The sequence below is a fragment of the Aethalodelphis obliquidens genome, unplaced genomic scaffold (genome assembly GCF_003676395.1).
Source record: "Aethalodelphis obliquidens isolate GAN/ISIS:26980383/991018 unplaced genomic scaffold, ASM367639v1 scaffold97, whole genome shotgun sequence".
Taxonomy (NCBI): domain Eukaryota; kingdom Metazoa; phylum Chordata; class Mammalia; order Artiodactyla; family Delphinidae; genus Aethalodelphis; species Aethalodelphis obliquidens.
In genome coordinates, this window is record NW_020838041.1 from 3,203,110 (window position 1) to 3,220,925 (window position 17,816).

The following is a 17,816-nucleotide window of genomic DNA, read 5'->3' on the forward strand; positions in this document are numbered from 1 at the left end:
GACGAGGGCTCGTAAGTGGGAGCAATGACGCTGCGGGGTCACGGTTGTCCCTGGAGGGGGAGCACCCCTGCCTCGGGGACCCAGGCTCCCTAGAAAGGCAGCGGCCGAGAGCCAGGCTGCAGCCCCGCGCGACCCCCCGTGTCCCACGGGGAGGGGGGCTTATGGATTTGACCTCCTAAGGGAGGATGAAGTCCGTGCCCGCTTCGCATCCATACTGGCCCTGTGTCCCCTGCCTGAGGCCCTCATTCATGAGCCCCACCCGCCACTGTCCGGGCCTAAATCCTACCTTCCTTAAGGCCCTTTGTGCAGCTGCGGTCTATGTGGTCTAAGTGGGACTCAGGGCTCAGCTTCCTGCCCACGGTCTCTGGGAAAGCTGGGACCAAGGTGCTGCCCCACTGGGGGTCTCCCCAGGCCCATGAAGAGCCTCTGGGCATCTGCTGGGGTCTCTGTGGACGGGAGCGAGGTGAGGGTGAGAGCCTCACCACGGTGGAACGGGTGTCAGAGCAAGACCACGCCCGGTAGGAAGGTCTGTCCGGGTCCCCTCAGCCAACCCCAGGCTGGGGAGTCGCTCCCCTGTTTATTTGAGGACACTGCTGTCTGTGAACGGTGTGTCGTGGAGGGTGTGGGAGATGACGTACCCAGGAGCAGGTGCTGGAGCCCGGGGCCTGGAGTGATGGGTGACTGAACCGCAGAGCAAGGCCCCAGGGCCAGCCGAGCACTGACCACAGGACGAAACGTCTGGCTCCCCTTTCAGGCTCCCTCTCCCGTCCAGCTGTCCCTGCTGCCGACCAGAGCGTCAGAAGCTCTGGAAGGCCTGGCTCGGTGCTTGGGAGACATTAATGTGCTTATGACCCAACCGATGACCTGGGAGTCAGGTTGGAATTCAGGTTCTGACGCAGAAAGTCTGGGACGGGGCCTCAGATTCTGCCTTTCCGACCAGCTCCTCGGTGGTGCTGAGCTTAGGGTCTGTGGACCACACTGCCAGAGGACGATCTGCTGCACCACTGATGCCCGGGGCCAGGGGCGGGCGCTGCGGGGGGGGGTGGTGGTGATGACGGAGCCGGTGTGGCCAAGCCTGCTCGATGGGGTGGAGAGGCGGTGTGTGAGTGCGGGGTGCGGGAGACGGTGGATGGGGCAGAGGGAGGAGCTCCAGGTTGGTACAGGGATCGGCGAGGCGTGTGGACGCGGGAGCGTGCTGGCGGTATGGCATGACGGTTAGAGGTGTGTTATCTGCAGCTGGATTGCCTGAGCCTGAATCCCAGCTTCACCGCTTCCTAGACGTGTGACCTGGCGCAAGTAACTTAACCCCTCTGTGCCTCACTGTTCTCATTTGCAAAATGTGAACCTCACAGGCTGTGAAATTAAATGACTTGATACATACAGTGCCCCGGAACATAGCAAGTGCACGCTTGGTGAACGGGGCCTCCGACTGTATGAGGATGACGCTTCAGGCGCCGCCTCCGACGGTCTGTGGTGGCGCGCTGGGCAGGGGCGTGAGGTGAAGGGGCGTCCCGTGCGGGGCACTTTGCTGGGCATGCTAAAGGCTCCTAGAACTGCCGGGGGCGGTCCCCGTGCCAGGGGGCTTGCCAGGCCGGCACCGTGACATCCCCGGTCAGGGCAGCAGGGGCTCCTTCAGGAGAGGACCCTTTGGGGTCTGGACCCTGCAGTGGTCATTTCACCCCTCGAGCTCCCACGGACGTGCCTGTCCTTCTCTGGGCGAGGTGCTTGTGCAGAGCACCTGTCTTTTCGCCCATCTGCCCGCCTCCAGGCTGGCCCCTCCTCAACACCAGAAACCTGGCCACGTCCTTCTTTGTTTACGACCCTCCCTGGCTCCCCGTTTCCCTGACACAACACAGAATCGCTGGCAGGGCCCTCAAGCTCCAGCCCTGCCTGCCTCGCCGGCTGCACCTGCCCTGCTCCCTCCGGCTTCCCCTTGCCCTTCCTGAAGCCCCGCCTGGGCCTGGCTGCTTGGGTCCCCTGCAAGATGCTCTCTTTCCCACACACCGCCCTCCTCCACTGGCTGATTCCTCCTCTTCGGCCAGGTCTCCACGTAACATCACCTCCACCTGGAGGCCACTCCCAACGCCTCCCCAGCCATCACACTGCGCTGGAACGTCTTCCGACCTTCCCACTGAGCTGTGAAGGGCGGGGACACCGTCCTCTTCGTAGCCGATGCTTATCCAGCACTTTGCAAACTGTCTGTACATAGAGACATCTAGGGCACTCTTTAGAAAGAGATTCCAGGCCCCACCCTGGCCTTCCGAGCCAGGCCATCCTGGGAAGGCTCCTGGAGCCTGTTCCCACCTGTGGTCCCCAGGTCACCAGCACAGTCAGACCATCGAGGGTCTGACGACAGTGACCGAGTGACAGGCACTCACCGAAGGGTCTGTGGCCGTCAGGTCAGGTCTGATGTGGGTGGAGATCTTTCCTAGTTGCAGCTTTCGGGGCCTGTCCTGGTCGGTTTGCTCTCCCATCCAAGGCTCCTGTGTCTGCCTGTTCACCCACAGCTCCCCTGCTGGTGAGCCTGGGGGTTTCTCCCAGGGCTGGGAGGGACACTGGTGAAACGGCTCAGGGAACAGACAGAAGCACTGCCGGCTGTCGACACGTGGGCTCGTGCTGCTGGGACGGAAGAAAGGCACCTCCGCCACCGCCCAGTCTTCCTTAGGGTCAGCGTGACGGGGCCTTCGGGCCTGTGTGGTTGAGGGCTGGCGTTTCCGTGACGTAGGTGCCATCTGCCCGCACGGAGGACCAGGCCTCAGTGCAAAGCCCCTCAAGACAACAAAGTCCAGGGGCAGATCCACGGCCACAGGCCAGCTTGTCTCGTCCCTGTGGGACCAGCTGCATGGGGTGATGGGGCTTCAGCCCGAGCCCTGGACCAGGAGGCGCATTGGTCAGGGACATCGTGGCTGGGGCACGGCTGTGAAAAGCTGGCGCGGGCTGTCTCCTTGTCCTGCTGGCCGCCAAGAGTGTCGAGACCTCACACCAGAAGTCCTCTGCCACCGTGGACCCTCTGGCTGTGGACAGACTGGACCGTCCACCACCCGTCTGCCTGTTCTGACATCCAGGAGCCTCCCGTAGGCCATCAGCCAAGAAGGGAGCCCCGTCCAACACCCGGGCCCTGAGCCGGGGAGCAGGGTCTCCAGGGCCGAGCAGTAGGGAGCGGCCTGTGGTTTTGAGGAGGCGTTTCCTTTGGCCACGTCCAGGGAGGAGTTGTCCCCGTGTCCGTGGTGGGAACATCTCTGTTATCCGGCCTCAGAGTGGACGGGGCTGGGGAGAACAGCGTCCCCAGAGCAGGGAGCCGCAGCACAGATGAGGAACTTGAGCGTGGCAGGGGGAACGCTGTTGTCCACAACCGGGCTGTGGGTCCAGTCTTGCGTCACCGACGGGAATGCAGGGCGGAAAGGGCCAAGAGCTGCAGCTTGGAGCCGAGGTGAACCCTGGGGTCCCTTATTCCCAGGCACCTCGGAGGCTGCACTGGCCCAGCACTGACCCTCCCCTCTCTCCACCAGGCGCCTCGATGCCAACCTCATCTCCCTGGTCCCGGACAGGAGCTTCGAGGGGCTATCCTCCCTCCGCCACCTGTGGCTGGACGACAACGCGCTCACCGAGATCCCCGTCAGGGCCCTCGGCAATCTCCGCGCCCTGCAGGCCGTGACCCTGGCCCTGAACCGAATAGGCCACATCCCCGACTACGCCTTCCGGAACCTGTCCAGCCTCGTGGTGCTGTGAGTGCTGCCCCTCCCCCCACCCGCATGGCTTCGCTCTTGGCTGTGTCCCTGAGGTTTCCGAACCTTCTGGTCTGCGTTTCCCCTCCTAACGTGAGGATGACCATCTCCTGTTGACCCCGTGGGGCCATTGTGAGGCCAGGCGACAGAAGAAGTGCTCTGAGAGGCTGGAAGAGAGGAATTAAGCCGCGATTCCCTCTGCTATTATGTGCAAATATTGTAACTATACCACACTAATGGGAATGCATGCCCAGAATCTCCTGAATGATTTCCACCATGTTTGACAGTCGGGCAATGGGTGGGTGCAGTCTTGTGCTTTGGCACAGGGGTGGGATAAACTCAGCTCATCCCCAGGCCTGGAGAAGGAGAGAGAAGCCAGCGCTGTAATTAGACAGCAGAGCCCCGACGGGTAATTCCCTGGGAGGTAGCATCTCTGGCAGGAACTGGAGCCCGGGGTTAACTCTGTCCTCCCCCCACCATCCCCCCGGGGAACTTTGGAGTGCAAAGTTCACAGGGTAATTGCCAAGGGCTTGGCGGTCACGTGTAATTGCTTTGGGTTACATCCTAATTGCCGTGGGGACGTAAGGCCTCCCCTGCTCTTGGAAATCTGGTATGATTTTCCAAACCAGGGAGCGGACGAGGCATGAGTTTGTCTACTTCTCTGTCCTGGGAGACTGGAGAAGCGGGACCAGCATCTTCCTGAACCACATCCGCTGTCAGCATGGCCACACGGTCCTCCTTGTGGGCGCCAGTGAGGGGTACTGACTGCGGCGGAACAGAACGGGGCGGCTGATTGCAGCTTTGGTGATGCCCCGTGACATCGTGATGGTCCCTGGGAATAAACGGCGTCAGGTCTCTGAGAGACAAGACTACTGGAAAAACGCGGGCCTCACGATGGGCCCCCGACGAGCGAGCAGCGGGGGGTGTACGGAGCCCCGTGGGGGCCCTGCAGAGTGCAGGGGTGGAGAGCCGGCCGCTGCCTCAGAGGCTGGCGGGCCAGTCCCAGTAGCAGGGTGCTGGTGGGAAGGACAGCAGCGCTGAGTCCTTAACTCAGGCTGAGGGGACCGGACGCTGAGTCAGGCTCGTCTCGGGGCTCAGGGCGGCCAAAGCAGCTGGAGGAGGGAAGTGGGGGCCTGCTGGGCCGGAAAGTTGGCTTAGAGTAGGCAGGTGAAGAGCAGGGGCTCCAAGCAGGTGTCAGCAAAGACCCGGGGGCGTCGGGCTGCTGGCTGAGGCGAGCGTGCCAGTGAGGCCGGAGAGAAGGCCGGGCAGGTGCGTCTGCGGGCGCAGAGTCAGAGCAGGAGTCCGGCTGTGGCCTGCATGGGGCAGGGGAGGCTGGAGGCGAGAAGGGGGTTGGGAGTCTGGTTTGAAGAACGGGCGGGAACAGGGGAGACTGGATCTAGGAGGCAAAGTCCAGCTTAGGGAGGAATCAGGCGTGGCCCTGAGGGACGTTGCGAAGGAAGAATCCATCAGACTTGAGGTTTTCACAGGGTGGGAGGCCAAGGTCGGGGGCGCGAGTGGGGGAGTTCGGCTACCGCGGATCCAGGAGGGGCCGGGGGTCCCACAGGGCACAGGAGGGGAGGGGCCCAGGGGCCCACGATGCTGAGAGAGGAGAAGGCCCAGAAGCATTGCCCCTGCCCTTCAGGTCCTCTGGCCCTGGGACGGGGGACATAGGCTGCCGTGGCCGGTGACCTTGCAGGGCAGAGTGGGCTGGAGAAAGCCGTCCAGGACCTAGGGCTGAGCTGCAGGAAAGCGCAGGGGCAGAGTCAAGAAGGTGGGTGGACGGGGGTGTGGCCGGAGGCGTGAGGCAACCAGCGGGTGGAGAGGGCCTTCGTTTCATCTCGAACTCTGGGCCTTGGTCAGGCTGCTCTGCGCGGCCCTGCGGGGACCGAGGGGCGCTGAACTGGACAGCAGTGCTGTCCTGTGTGGGGTCTCATCTCTTCCTCTGGACCATAAGCCCCAACAGGCTGGCCTGCAGAAGGCGCTCGGGACGCCTGGGGTGACCCAGTCGTCGTCTGTAGGCCTGGGCTGCACGGTCAGAAGCTGAGACGCTGTGGACCAGAGGCGCTGGCGGGGCTGGGGGCTGGGGTGGGGACGGAGATGAGCTTCAGCGGAAGGTGCGGGAAAGGGGAGTTTGGTGACAGCGAAGGAAGCATGCGGGGGAGGGGCTCATTCCCAGAGGCCGGGGCTGTGTTCTCTCTTCAAACCCAAGCCCCTGTGGTGGGTCTGTCTGCCTCCTGGGCATGGAGCAGGTGGGGAAGGACCCCCTTCTCTCGAGACCCCCGGCCCTGCGCACCATGTAGGATGGGGTCTGCCTGTTGCCATCTGAACGTCTTGGAGGCCAGTCTGATTTCTTCCCCATGTACGTGATTTCCTTTTCCTTCCTGAAGATGTCTTCTAATCCTTGAACTTTAATAGCTTCACTAGAATATGACACAGTGTGGAATTTTCTGCCTCCAGTTTTCCTGAAACAATGTATGCTTTGACCTGCGGATTTCATTCTTCATTGTAGAGAGTTTTCTTTTGTGTTGCGTTTTGAATACGGCTTTGTCTCACGTCTGGATCCTGGCCCTCAGAGACATCAATAGCCCAGTGTTAACTCACATCGATTAGTTTCCAGCTGTTTTAGCCTTTCGCTCTCATGCAGCCAAGCTCACCATTTTAGCTCAGGCTTTTTCTCTGACACCCATTCCACTGCCAGCAGTGTCTATACTGTTCCTTGTCTCAAACTTATTGAGTAGCTTTTCATTATTATTATTATTTTATTTATTTGTTTTTGGCCGTGTTGGGTTTTTGTTGCTGGGCGCGGGCTTTTTCTAGTTGCGGCGAGCGGGAGCTACTCTTTGTTGCTGTGCGTGGGCTTCTAATTGCGGCGGCTTCTCTTGTTGCGGAGCACGGGCTCTAGGCGCGTGGGCTTCAGTAGTTGTGGCACGTGGGCTCAGTAGTTGTGGTGCACGGGCTCGGTAGTTTTGGCTCGTGGGCTCTAGAGCACAGAATCAGTAGATGTGGCATGTGGGCTTCATTGCTCCACGGCATGTGGGATCTTCCTGGACCAGGGATCTGGGAACCAGTTGGGATCCGGTCGCTGAGCCCACCTGTGGCCCCTGCATTGGCAGGCAGATTCTTGACCACTGCGCCAGCAGGGAAGCCCTACTGACTGGTTTTTTACTGATGTATTTTTGGTCCTCAATTCATTTCCTTTCTCTACAGTGTCATTTTTGCTTTCACTTAGAAACGCTGTGTTTGAAATGTTTTGCTGGGTGGTTTTGCAGCAGAAGGCAGCTCTGATAATGTCTTGCTGCTCGTGCATCCGTTACGTTTTCTTCTAGGCTTGGGACTTCACCGGGCCCCGGCATCTCTCTTCTGCTCTTCCTGTTGTATGTTTGCACAATTGCCATGTGATCTCACTTTCTGGCTTCTGCTGGGACAGCTGCATCACCTCGGCCCCCTCGGCTCTGCCCCAAGGCTGTAGTTTGTGGGCTGGAGCGGTGGGTAAATGAGGGCCCACCCGCCTGTGGGTGCCCAGGTGCGCCGGTGCAGGTAGGGTGGTCCCTCAGCAGGGTCAGGTTGTGGTAAATGCAGGAGTTCGCTCCCTCCACGCGGGAATTCCCTTGGGCTTCAGGTCATTTCCTCAATGCATGAGGAGCCCGGAGCCTTCATTTTACTTTCCCTTCCCCTCTTCCCTGGGAAGCCAGCAGTGGGGAGGGAAAAGGACATCCACAGCCGCCTCTCTTCAGATTTGGGGGCTGCAGGGAGAATCCTCAGGATCCTGTTTTCTCACCAGTTCAGTTTCTGACGAGGACGCTTCCTTGGCCACGGTCTTTGCTGTTTATTTACGTTATGTCTCTGCCCTTGCTCTGCTGCTGCTGGTAGTATTTGGGGTGGGGCAGGGGGCCTGTCTCTGCTGTTTTTGCTCATCTCACTAGGAATTGGGAGAAGAATATTCTGTCACCCGTCTCCATCTCCGAGCTGGCCCACAGCTCACTCCGGCTGTAACGGAAAGCTCCCCTTTAGTGACACGCTGTCTGCAGTGGTTTGCTGCCGGCTCCCCCAGTTGTGTCTGGCCCCTGACCCAGGCGGCTGTGGGTCCCGTAGAGGAAGCCCCAACTGGGGCCCCAACATCGGGCCTCTCCCCTCAAGCCTGGTGGGAGCCTGGTGGGAGCCTGCTTCACCTCGGCCTGTGGAATGCCTCCGGTTTTCTCCTTCGATCGGAAGTCTGAACGGCGTAGCCCCTGGCCACTCCAGCCTTGGAGACTGTGGCTTCCGAAGTCCATCTTGGCCCGTCGGTTTGTCCCTGGAGACAAAGGCTGACCCTCTGGGGTCACTGTCCATGCCTCCCCCACAAGCGCGTCTGCTTCCCCGCCCCAGCCCCATGCGGGCGCGCACCTGTCCTGACCCGCCTCTCCTCCCACACAGGCATCTCCATAACAACCACATCGAGCATCTGGGGACCCACAGCTTCGAGGGGCTGCACAACCTGGAGACTCTGTGAGTGCCGGGGTGGGGGGGGTCTCTCCTGCTGGGGACGGCAGTCCTGGCATGGGGTGGCGGAGGGGAAGCGGCAGGACTGGGGTGCCGGGGCGTGGCCTTTCTCTGGAGTGTCGCTCGCAGTGGGTTCCGCCCTCCTTCAGGGCGTGGGCTGTGCCCCCTGGGAGTTCAGGGTGGCCCTGCCCGCAGAGAGACCAAGACAATGAGATCTTAGACAGAGATGGAACTGCGGGGAGAGTGAGGATACTAAGCCTGGAAGTGGAGGGCTCGGGGTGGGGCGGGGCTGGCTTGGCAGCAGTGACCCCCAGCCCCCCCCCCCCGGGGGGGGGCGGGTGCTGACCGGGGGGGGGGGGGGGGGAGGGTCTCCGGCTGCTCTAACTCGTGGAAAGCCTGGCAGGAGCCGCCCGTTCAGTGCCCAAGCTGTGGACTCTGGAAAAGCCACATTATTTACCCACCATCATCCTGGAATTCAGCTGCGGTCAGAAGGCACCCAAGCCCTCAGCACCTCCTTTGCGGTCCCGCGGCCCCCGCAGAGCGGGCGGGATGCACCCCCCTGGAGCCAACAGCCGGCCCACGGGAGGGGAGGGGCCGCACCTTAGTGCCGGCTGCAGGCCTGGGAGGGCACGGGGCAGAGCAGGACCCCAGGCCAGCAAGGGTGAGCCCCCGACGCACGGTGCTGGCCTCTCGCCTCCCCCCAGCACACGAAGTGGCATTCCTGAGGGGAGGGGTTTGCAAGCATCTGAAGCGGCAGAGGAGAAAATGTGGGAGACAAGCTGTGACCTGAGAAGGGGGGCTGGGCTGGGGCCTCTGCGCCGGGGGCCGGGCTGTCTGCCTTTGTGGCCACAGAGGGAAGCGGACAGGAGGTGGGGACCACAGCTCCGGGCTGTCCTGGGCTCTCTGGATGGGGCACAGATCTTCCAGCCTCTCCACCTTCAACCCGATGCCCGGTGGGCTGGGGGGCCCAGCCTGGGGTCAGGAAAGCTGGGCATCTCCTTGCCACTGCACGTGGCTTGGGCTGCGTGCCCCCTCGCCCCCCGCCAGCTGTCACGGGCAGCCAGACAGTTAAACGGGACAGTCTAGGCGGCTCGGTCACATGCTGGGAAATGGATGTCTGGGGAGCTGGCGGGGCCGCCCGGAGTTACCCTCCGTGGGGACAGAGCACACCTGGGGGGTTAACCGAGAAAACCCACCGAACCCCCAGCCAGTGCCCAGTCTCTGTGCCACATGTGACCTGTGCAAGCCTGCCGTGTGCTGGGTGCCTGGGGCCCCGGATGTGGGGGTGGCCAGCACCCCCTCGAGGCCTGGGCTGCAGCCGCCCTCCCTGGGGGATACGGAGCGCTGGGGCAGGTTTGGAGCTGCCTGGCGCCCAGTTTGCAGCTGCCCGGGGCCGGGTGGGGCTGTTAGCTCTGTCGGGAAGTCGGCTGGGGAGGGGGCACACGCTGGGTGTGGGTTGGCACCTCGACTAGCGCTGTTTCTTCACGGTCGGGGCGCGCTGCTTGATTTTTCCTCAGGGAGCCCTGGGTGGCAGCGCAGGGCGTTGGGCTCGGCTGCACTGGCTGAGCTTCAGAGCCGGAGCCGCTGGCGCCCACTCACCTTTCCTCCGCGGCAGTGCTTGGCTCACTGCACAAAGCCCAGGGCCTGCATCCACTTTACAGCCGGGAAGGCCAAGGCTGAGAGACCTGCACTGCGGGGGGGGGGGGGGGGGGGGGACAAAGCCTGCAGCCCGGCCTCAGCCACCTGGGGGCAGTAACACCCAGTCTCCCAGCCACGGGACCCAATGTGCAATTCCCCACCCTTGGTGACGCTGGATTAAAGGAGAGCCCTGTGCAGAGCTCTCCCAGAGACGGCACCCCATGGGGACCAGCCGCGCCCCACCCCCTCCTCCTCCGGGGCCTTGATCTCAGCACCCTCCCGCCCCACCCCTGAGGGCTGAGTTCTTCTTCCAACTTTGGATCTCCCAGTGAAAAGGGGGAGAGTGCATTCTTATCCTCGATCGCCCAGAGCTCGCTGGGGGGGGCCGGAGGGGCAGCCACATGCAGAGGGGGGAGTGGCTGGGAGAACGAAATGGGAGAACGAAAGGGGGAAGGTTAGGTAGCCCAACCTTGAATTGTTGCATAACTGGCCTGGTCTGCAGCCCCGCGGTTACCCTGGAGCTTTTGTGTGCGCGTCTCTCTGGAAGGGCAAGTCTCCCCGGGACGGCATCTCTGCACTTAGACTCTTCTCATCAAACCCTCCTGCCCGAGCTGTGGTTTGGCTCCATCTGTGGCCTGACCCTTCCACCTGGGGAGGAGGGGCCAGGTGCAGGCACACACACACAGGGTCACGCGGGGCCGCAGCATAGCATGGGGACACCCATGGCCACGCGGCTTCTGTTGTGACCTCTGCTCTGAAGGCTAGGCTGCCTGGGTCCCACGCCCGGTTCTACACGTGCCAGCACGTGCCAGCTGGGTCAACCAGAGCCGGAGGCTTCACCCCCTCACCTGCAGGAGGAGTAACTGAGGTGAACATGCATGTGCGTCGCTCTTTTACTCCCAAACAGCCCACACACCCAGGTGATCAGGACAGGGGCGGGGCCGGGGCTCGGGCTGCTGTCCCGCCCTCCCGCTGAGCAGAGCAAAGCACGCAGGCTCCCGGCGGTGGGTGGGTGCAGGCCTCCCGCTGGGAGAGGCTTGTGGGAACTCGGCTGCCGTCCCCCCCCACCCCCCACCGCGCTGCCCTCACCAGTTCAGACCCTGCAGGAAAGCCCAGCTGGAGGCAGACAGGACAGCCTCTATCCTGTACCCACACCTCCTTTCTGCTCCCACAATGAGGATGCCCAGCCCCTGCGGGAAATTTGGAATCAGAGGTGGGCCAGCGCCTTGCCTGCCAAGTACTGTTTCCTCCACCTTCCAGATCAGACCGAATCCACAGATTTGGGGTGAGATGCCCAAGTTTCTACAGTTTGTAAGTGATGGTGGAACCCAAGTCTCTGGCCTCCTGACACATGGCTCCATTTAGTGCCAGCTCTCGTGAACTCAGACCAGTTACGGGACTTCCCAGGCACCTGGGCTGAGAAATAAGAGAAAGCGTGACCCAGAGCAACCCTGGGAGGTTTCTCCGGGGAGGTCTCAGGGATCCAGCCAGGCGCCCCGGGCCCTGAGGTCAGTGTTTGGAAATCACGCTTGGAGACGACGGGATGCTGTTCAGAACTGTCACGGATGGTCCTGGAAGACCCAGCTGCAGTTGCGAATAAAATTGTGCAAAAAGAAAAGAAAAGGCCCAACAAACATAATTACAGCCTGAGCACCGCCCTGTACCAGCCCCCCAGATCCGGGGATTTGGGGTTTGCAACTCAGCTAGAACAGAGGGGCTGGGCTAGGAGGCGTCTGGGGACAACAGCGCCTTACCTCCCTCGGGCCTGGGTGATGGCTTCTGGGCCGCCTTATAACCTCATTAAACAAATCAGACTGACTGAGCCCCCGGGCTGGCTGGATCTCCCCGCTTCAGAGGGGAGCCTGAGGCCCCGGCAGGAACAGAAACCTCCGGGCTATAGCTCCCTCGCTAGATCAGGACCAGCATCCAGCAGAGGTCTGGGAGGCCTGCAGGACGGGACGGGGGTTAGAAGATTCTGCCTTATGATCCCAAACTGCACATTCCATGTAACACCTCCTCTGGTGCAGACACCCCAGGGGTCTGCTTCCGCGGAACATTTTTACTTCACCGGCAGCCAAGGCTGCAGTGTGTCCCTCTGTCTCCGCCTCACTGAAACCACCCAGGCCAGCAGATTCTGCTCTAAACCGGCTTTGACTGGGTCCCGAAAGCATCCAGCCACCTCCCAGTCCTGGGCGCGACGGTCAGCTTTAGGCCAGGGATGGACAACCAGGCAGCTTTCCACGGAGGTCCTTCCAGGGACTGGACAGGAGTTGGTGGACCTGGATTCAGACCCCGGCTCTCCCACAGGCGTGTGACACATGCAAGTCACCTGAGCTCTCAGGAGCCTCAGTTTCCACACGTGGAAAGTGGGGGCGATATTTTACAGTTCGTGGAATGAAATTCACAGCCCTGGAGCCCTGTGGGTGCTTAATTTACGTTGGCCTCTCCAGCCTGTCGTCCCATTTAATGATGGACAGACAGCAATGTGCCTTTCCTCCCCCTTAGGTAATTAATGTTCTTTTCCTTCCTCCCTCTCTCCCTCATTCCCTTCTCTTCCACAGCGCCGTGTCAGAAGGCAGCAGGGAGAGTGTTGTCCGCGGGTGTCATCTCACGGTGGCCCGAGCTGTGATCACCTCCTCTGTAGGGTGGACAGGAATTCCCGGTCAGTCAGGGCACAGCCACTGTATCAGTTTCCTGTGGCTGCCATCACGAGTTACCACAGACTTTGTGGCTTTAAAAAAAACAAAACAAAACAAAACAGAAATGTATTCTCCCATAACTCTGGAGGCCGGGAGCCCAGGGTCAAGGTGTGGGAGGGGTTGCTTCCTTCTGAGCGGCTGTGGTGGAACCTGCCTGGTGCCCCTCTTACCGTCTGGTGGCTGCCGAGGCCCCTGGTGTCCCTGGGCCGGTCAGTGCTTCCTCCAGTCTCTGCCTCTGCTCCACACGGCCTCTCCGAGCATCCTCTTCTTATAAGGACCTTGCCACTGGCTCCACGGCCCACCCCAGTAAACCAGCCATCTTGAGAAGATCCTCAACTTAATTATATCTGCAGAGACCCTTCTTCCAAACGAGGTCACGTTCATAGATTCCCGGGCTCAGGACTCGGACGTGTCTGTTTGGGGCTGCAGGTCGATCCGCTCCAGCTGCCCGCTGGCCGGCGCCCAGGGTTTCCTGCCTCTGGCCCGACGTCAGCCCGTTAGGCCCGCGGCCGCTTGAGGCCAACCTTGTAGGAGTTGAGGATCTCTTTCCTCGCCAGTTTTTAATCCTCTTACATTTGTGGGTTTATTAACTGCAAATTAGTGGGGGTTTGTGGCTTATAGAAGAATTTATTATTCCACATAAAACTTTTTTTTCTGGCTTTTCCCGCAGAACCACTAATGACTTCTAACAGGCAGAAAACTGAGCTCCGGATGGGTCTGCTCTGCGTCCTAACCAGGACGGCTGTTATAGTCGTCCCCAGCAGGGCAGATCCCCCTGCAACCTCTCTCTGGGCAGTCAAGGTCACTGCGCTTATCACTGCTCCCCGCTGGCTCTGAAGTTCCTGCTCCCCCAGCCTCCGGGCCAGCTGGTGTGCAATGCGGGTGGAGTGCCCGGAACCACGGGGCAGCAGGTTCCCGGGTGGACGCCGTGGAGAGGAAACTAGGAAGTTGAGGTCTGGCCCCCAGGGCCCGTGGGCAGAAGGCACCGGCAGGAATCGAGGGTAGCCACCCTCCTTCTTCTGTTTCTTTAGTTCACCGGTTCCGTGAATATTACTGGGTGTCCCGTATGTGCCAGGCCCCCACTGTGGGCTCCGGGGGAACATTTATGAACAAGAAAGACGTAGCCCTCATCACAGAGACTACGGGGCTCTAGGCCGGGAGTCCCGAGCGCCTCTTAACTTACCACTAATTCCGGCGTGTCTGCCCCCAGCACCCTAACTCCGGCCCCCGGCGACCCCAAGGCTCAGCTCCTGTCCCTCTGCGTCCTCCACGGGCCCCACTCTCTTCCGTCCCGTGGATTTGCCGATGCCTCCAGCACGGAGGTCGTGGCTCCTGGACCCCAGACTTCCACGTCCACAGGCCTTCCTGCCACGCTCACTTGGGTGCTGACTGACATGCCAGCGGAGTCGCCCACGGAGCCCCCCCACCAGAAGTGTCCCCAGCTCTGCGGAGGCAGCTTTGCTGGACCTTGCGTGACGCAAGTGCTCTCCCGTCACGTCCCGCATCCAAGCTCCGTCTTCAGCTCACTGGGACGGTCTGAGCGCTTGACGCCCGCCCCTGTCCCCAGGCCGCCCGAGTCTGTCCCCAGTTGTTGCCATGGTCTCATCCTCGTCACTCTGCAGTCTGCGTCCCACGCGACAGCCACCGGGACTTGAAACACAAATCCGATCCTGTTACTCTTCTGTCCAAACGCTCAGTGTCTCCCCGTCCGACTCTGGCCTCGGGTGACGAGCCCCGCTCCCACCGGCCTCGCCCTTGCCGACGCCGGGTATGTCCCGCCTCCCAAGCCCTACCCTGGCTGCCTCCTGTGTCTGGAATGTTCCTTCCACAGTGATCTGCCTCCTGCAAGACTTTGCTCAGATGTCACCTCTCTAGGGAGGTGCTCCTCCACCACCATTTTGCAACTCCTTCCCGGCATTCTCCTTTTCCTGTTTAGTTTTCTCCATAGTCTGAGTCTTCGTTATTCGTTGATCGACGTCATCCGTGGTCTGTCCCCCGCTCTGTCCACTCTTGTACCTGCAGCGCCTGGCACGGCTCCTGGCACAGGGAGGACGCCTGGCAGGTATTTGGTGAACAGACGAATGGGCTTGTGGCCCCTGGAAAATCCATTTCTCTGAGCTTCAGCTTCTCCCTCTGAGCTGTGGGAGCGAGGGACCATCTCATCCACAAGGTCCTTCTCAGCTCTGGTCACCTGTACCCAGACCTCTCGCCGAATCAGACAGCCCAGGAGGCAGCCCAGGTGCCCCAAGCTCTCTAACTTGGAGAAATGCCCACGTCCCTCATCCCTGCCTGACGCGAGGTCCCCTTCCCACAAGCCCTGTGGTCCGGGCCTCGGGGTCCCGCCTTTAGGCCAGCTGCATTCTGCTCTGACCAGGAGCACCTCAGAGCCTCCGGTGTCCTGCATGGATGGGCCCAGCATCCAGGTTGTCCAGGTGAGGCGGTGCTGCCCACGGGGACCCACCCACTTCTACAGGACCCGGTCCTGCTCTGAGTATCATATCTTAGAGTGACAGGCTTTTCTGGGCAGGGTGGTGAGAATGTGAAATGTCTACAAACCGCGACCCAAAGAACTTGGGAGGACCGGAGGCGGAGCGTAACTTAGGTTACACATGGGTGGTCGTCTGGCGGATGGGATGGGGGCCAAGCGGGAAGCGAAGGGGATGCTCTAGCCCAGGATGAGGACGGCAACTTCATTCTCAGGGCAGCCCGACAGCGGCTGCCAGTGCAAGGGGATCGAGGCAGAGGCGGAGCCCTGGCCACCGGGACGCCAGGGATGACCCCGGGCGGGTTGGACTTTCCCCCTCACTTCCCTCCCAGTCCAGGGTTCTCCGATCCCCGGCGCCTCCTGAGGGCAGGCAGCTTGTAGTCTCAGTGTCAGGACCAGCAGCTGCGTTAAAATCAGCCACGCTGCTGCATCAGGGACTTTCTGGGGCTTCTTTCTGGTAAAGAAGAGGGTGTGGGTAGAGGGAAGGGGAAGGAGGGCATGCCCGTCTCTCCAAAGAAACTGAGGACAGTTTTACTAATGGCTGCATTCGTTAATGGGTGGCCTGGTCGGCAGGCTGTTTAGACAGTACAGCAGTGCTGTGAGTCTTGTTGGCTCCTGGCTCACCAGGACATCTGCCCCGAGTGTGCGGAGTCAGCCTTGGGGCCCGGGCTCAGCAGTTAGGACTGGTAGTGTGCTCACCGCGCTTAGCCGCCTTCCCCACCAGCCTTGGTAGGTAAAAGTGGCTCCGACGGTCTGGGGTTTGTGTTTCGCGTGGGGGCTGGGCCCCCGCATTCCTCCACATGCCTTTCCCTGTGATCTGGTGATAAACACAGACATGAGCCTTGAGAATAGAAGTGGAAGTGGAAACCCAGTTAATGACATTGATCTTCCTTGACGGCTGTGGGAAGTAGAGGCCAGCTTGTGTGTGCGCCGTCTCTCCTGGAGCCTCGTGTCCAGGAAAAGGAAGACGGAGAGGATCGCGTCGTGTGAGCACCCCTCGTGCGGGCTCTGGACCAGGTGAACAGAGTGCCTTGTGCGGTGGGCGTCCGAGTTACAGGTGAGGGAGCAAACAGCAAAGTTCAGTGACTGGTCCAGGGTGACGCTGCTGGTCCCAGACGGCAGGAGCTCTTCCGTTCACTCCAGAGCAGAGAACTCACAGAAGACCCCAGCCTCCAGCTCGGAGTCACCTGCCTCGACCTGCCTGTGAGCGTCCGGGGAAACCTGACTCCCCCTCCACTCCCCGTCTCTCCCAGTCTCGCCAAAACCTTGCCCTTGGCCCTGCTACCTGGAGCCCAGCGGGACTCGCTCTGCATAGCACGGAGCCCATGTTAGCCCGGGAGCCAGCAGGACTGGCTTCAGGGCCTGGCTCTGACGGGCAGAGATCTACCACTTCTCTCCGAGCCTCAGTTTCCCGATCAATAGAAAGACGGGGCTGGACAAGAAGACAGTAAAATCCTGCCAGCTCTGTGCTCCGAATACACAGCGAGGCTCCCGGGGTTCCCAGGAGTGGCTGTTTTCCTCACAGCCCGATGGAAGGAGAAACCGGGGCTGCGGGTCCTGGAGCATCACGGAGCTGGGGGCGCCTTCCTAGCTACATTTGCTGACGACGCCATCGGTCCCGGCTGGATGTGGCTGGGACAGCTGAGCAGACGACGGGGAGGATTAGCCACAGACAACTGCGCTTCCAGAGCGAGTTCTGGCTGGAGCTGGGAACGGGTTCTCTTTAACCTCAGCCCTTCCCAGCTGCAGACAGAACAATTCACTCTTCCTGGGCTTCCGGCTGATTCTGGGTCATTAAACACAATAGGCTCTACAGCCACGGATGCGTTTTCCAGCTGAAGTTTAGGGCATCGTAAATCACCTGCGACGGAAGAATCAGACTCGTGCCAGGGGAGGCCTTCCCTGCCGTCCCCAGGAGCCTGCAGGTCAGAGCCTGACCCGAGGGCCGAGACGCAGCCCCACGTGGCCAGCCGCAGGGGGCTCCGACCATCACCCTGACAGTGGACCTTCATGCACGTGGCCGGTGCCTGGGCTTGGGGAAATCCACAAGGGGATCCATTTGCTTCCTGGTGCCAACAGGCTTCCCGTCTCACGTGGGAGACAGTATGTACCCGGACCACCCCGTTCTGGACGCCAACAGCTGGGGCTACAATCCTGGCAATTCCTTTCCTAGAACCGTGGTCCGGGGATGGTCTCCCTCTGTGCCTCAGTTGATCTCCTGCAGAATGGAGGTGATAACAGTACCTGCCTCAAAGGGCTGGCGTGGGAATGAGATGAATGACGATAGTAAGTCACCTAGGACGTGACTGTTACACCGTGATTACTATTACTGTCATCATCGTTATTGTCGCCACCACCAGCGTCGTCACCCGTCTCACCCTGACCCTGTTTCTGGAGAAAACACCAGGACGGTTCTGGAAGAGCGAGTAAGTCATCCTGACCGCAGGGACTGGGTGGGATTCAAAGGATGACTAGGGCTTTGACAGCTGAGGATGTGGGGAGAGGGCATCGGGCTGAGGGCAGAAGAGCCACAGCTAAACGCAGGAGGGGGTGAGGGTCCACGCGGGTGAGACGGCAGGTGGAGCTGAAAGATTGCTCAGGCGTTGGAGCCCAGGAAGGCACCCGAACGCTGTTCTGTGAGCCGTGAGAAGCCTTTTCTGAGGGTTCCGAAGGATGACAGCGTTAGCTTTGCATTTTAGAAGCATCTTTCTGGCAGGTGTGTAGTAGCTAAGAGGGGGCTTCAGACTCAGGTTCGAGGCCAGGTGTGATGCCAGGTCAGTGGAATGATAT

At 60.9% G+C, this 17,816-nt stretch overlaps 1 protein-coding gene across 5 annotated transcripts in view; it reads left to right on the top strand.

Moving 5' to 3' along the window:
* LGR6 (leucine rich repeat containing G protein-coupled receptor 6) overlaps positions 1-17,816 on the top strand; it is a 98,239-nt gene that overhangs the window by 56,252 nt on the left and 24,171 nt on the right. For all 5 annotated transcript variants that reach the window (XM_027096031.1, XM_027096032.1, XM_027096033.1 and 2 more), the window contains 2 exons: positions 3,510-3,725; positions 8,139-8,210. In XM_027096031.1, the coding sequence (XP_026951832.1) occupies positions 3,510-3,725; positions 8,139-8,210 (288 nt within the window). The remainder of the gene's footprint in view (positions 1-3,509; positions 3,726-8,138; positions 8,211-17,816) is intronic.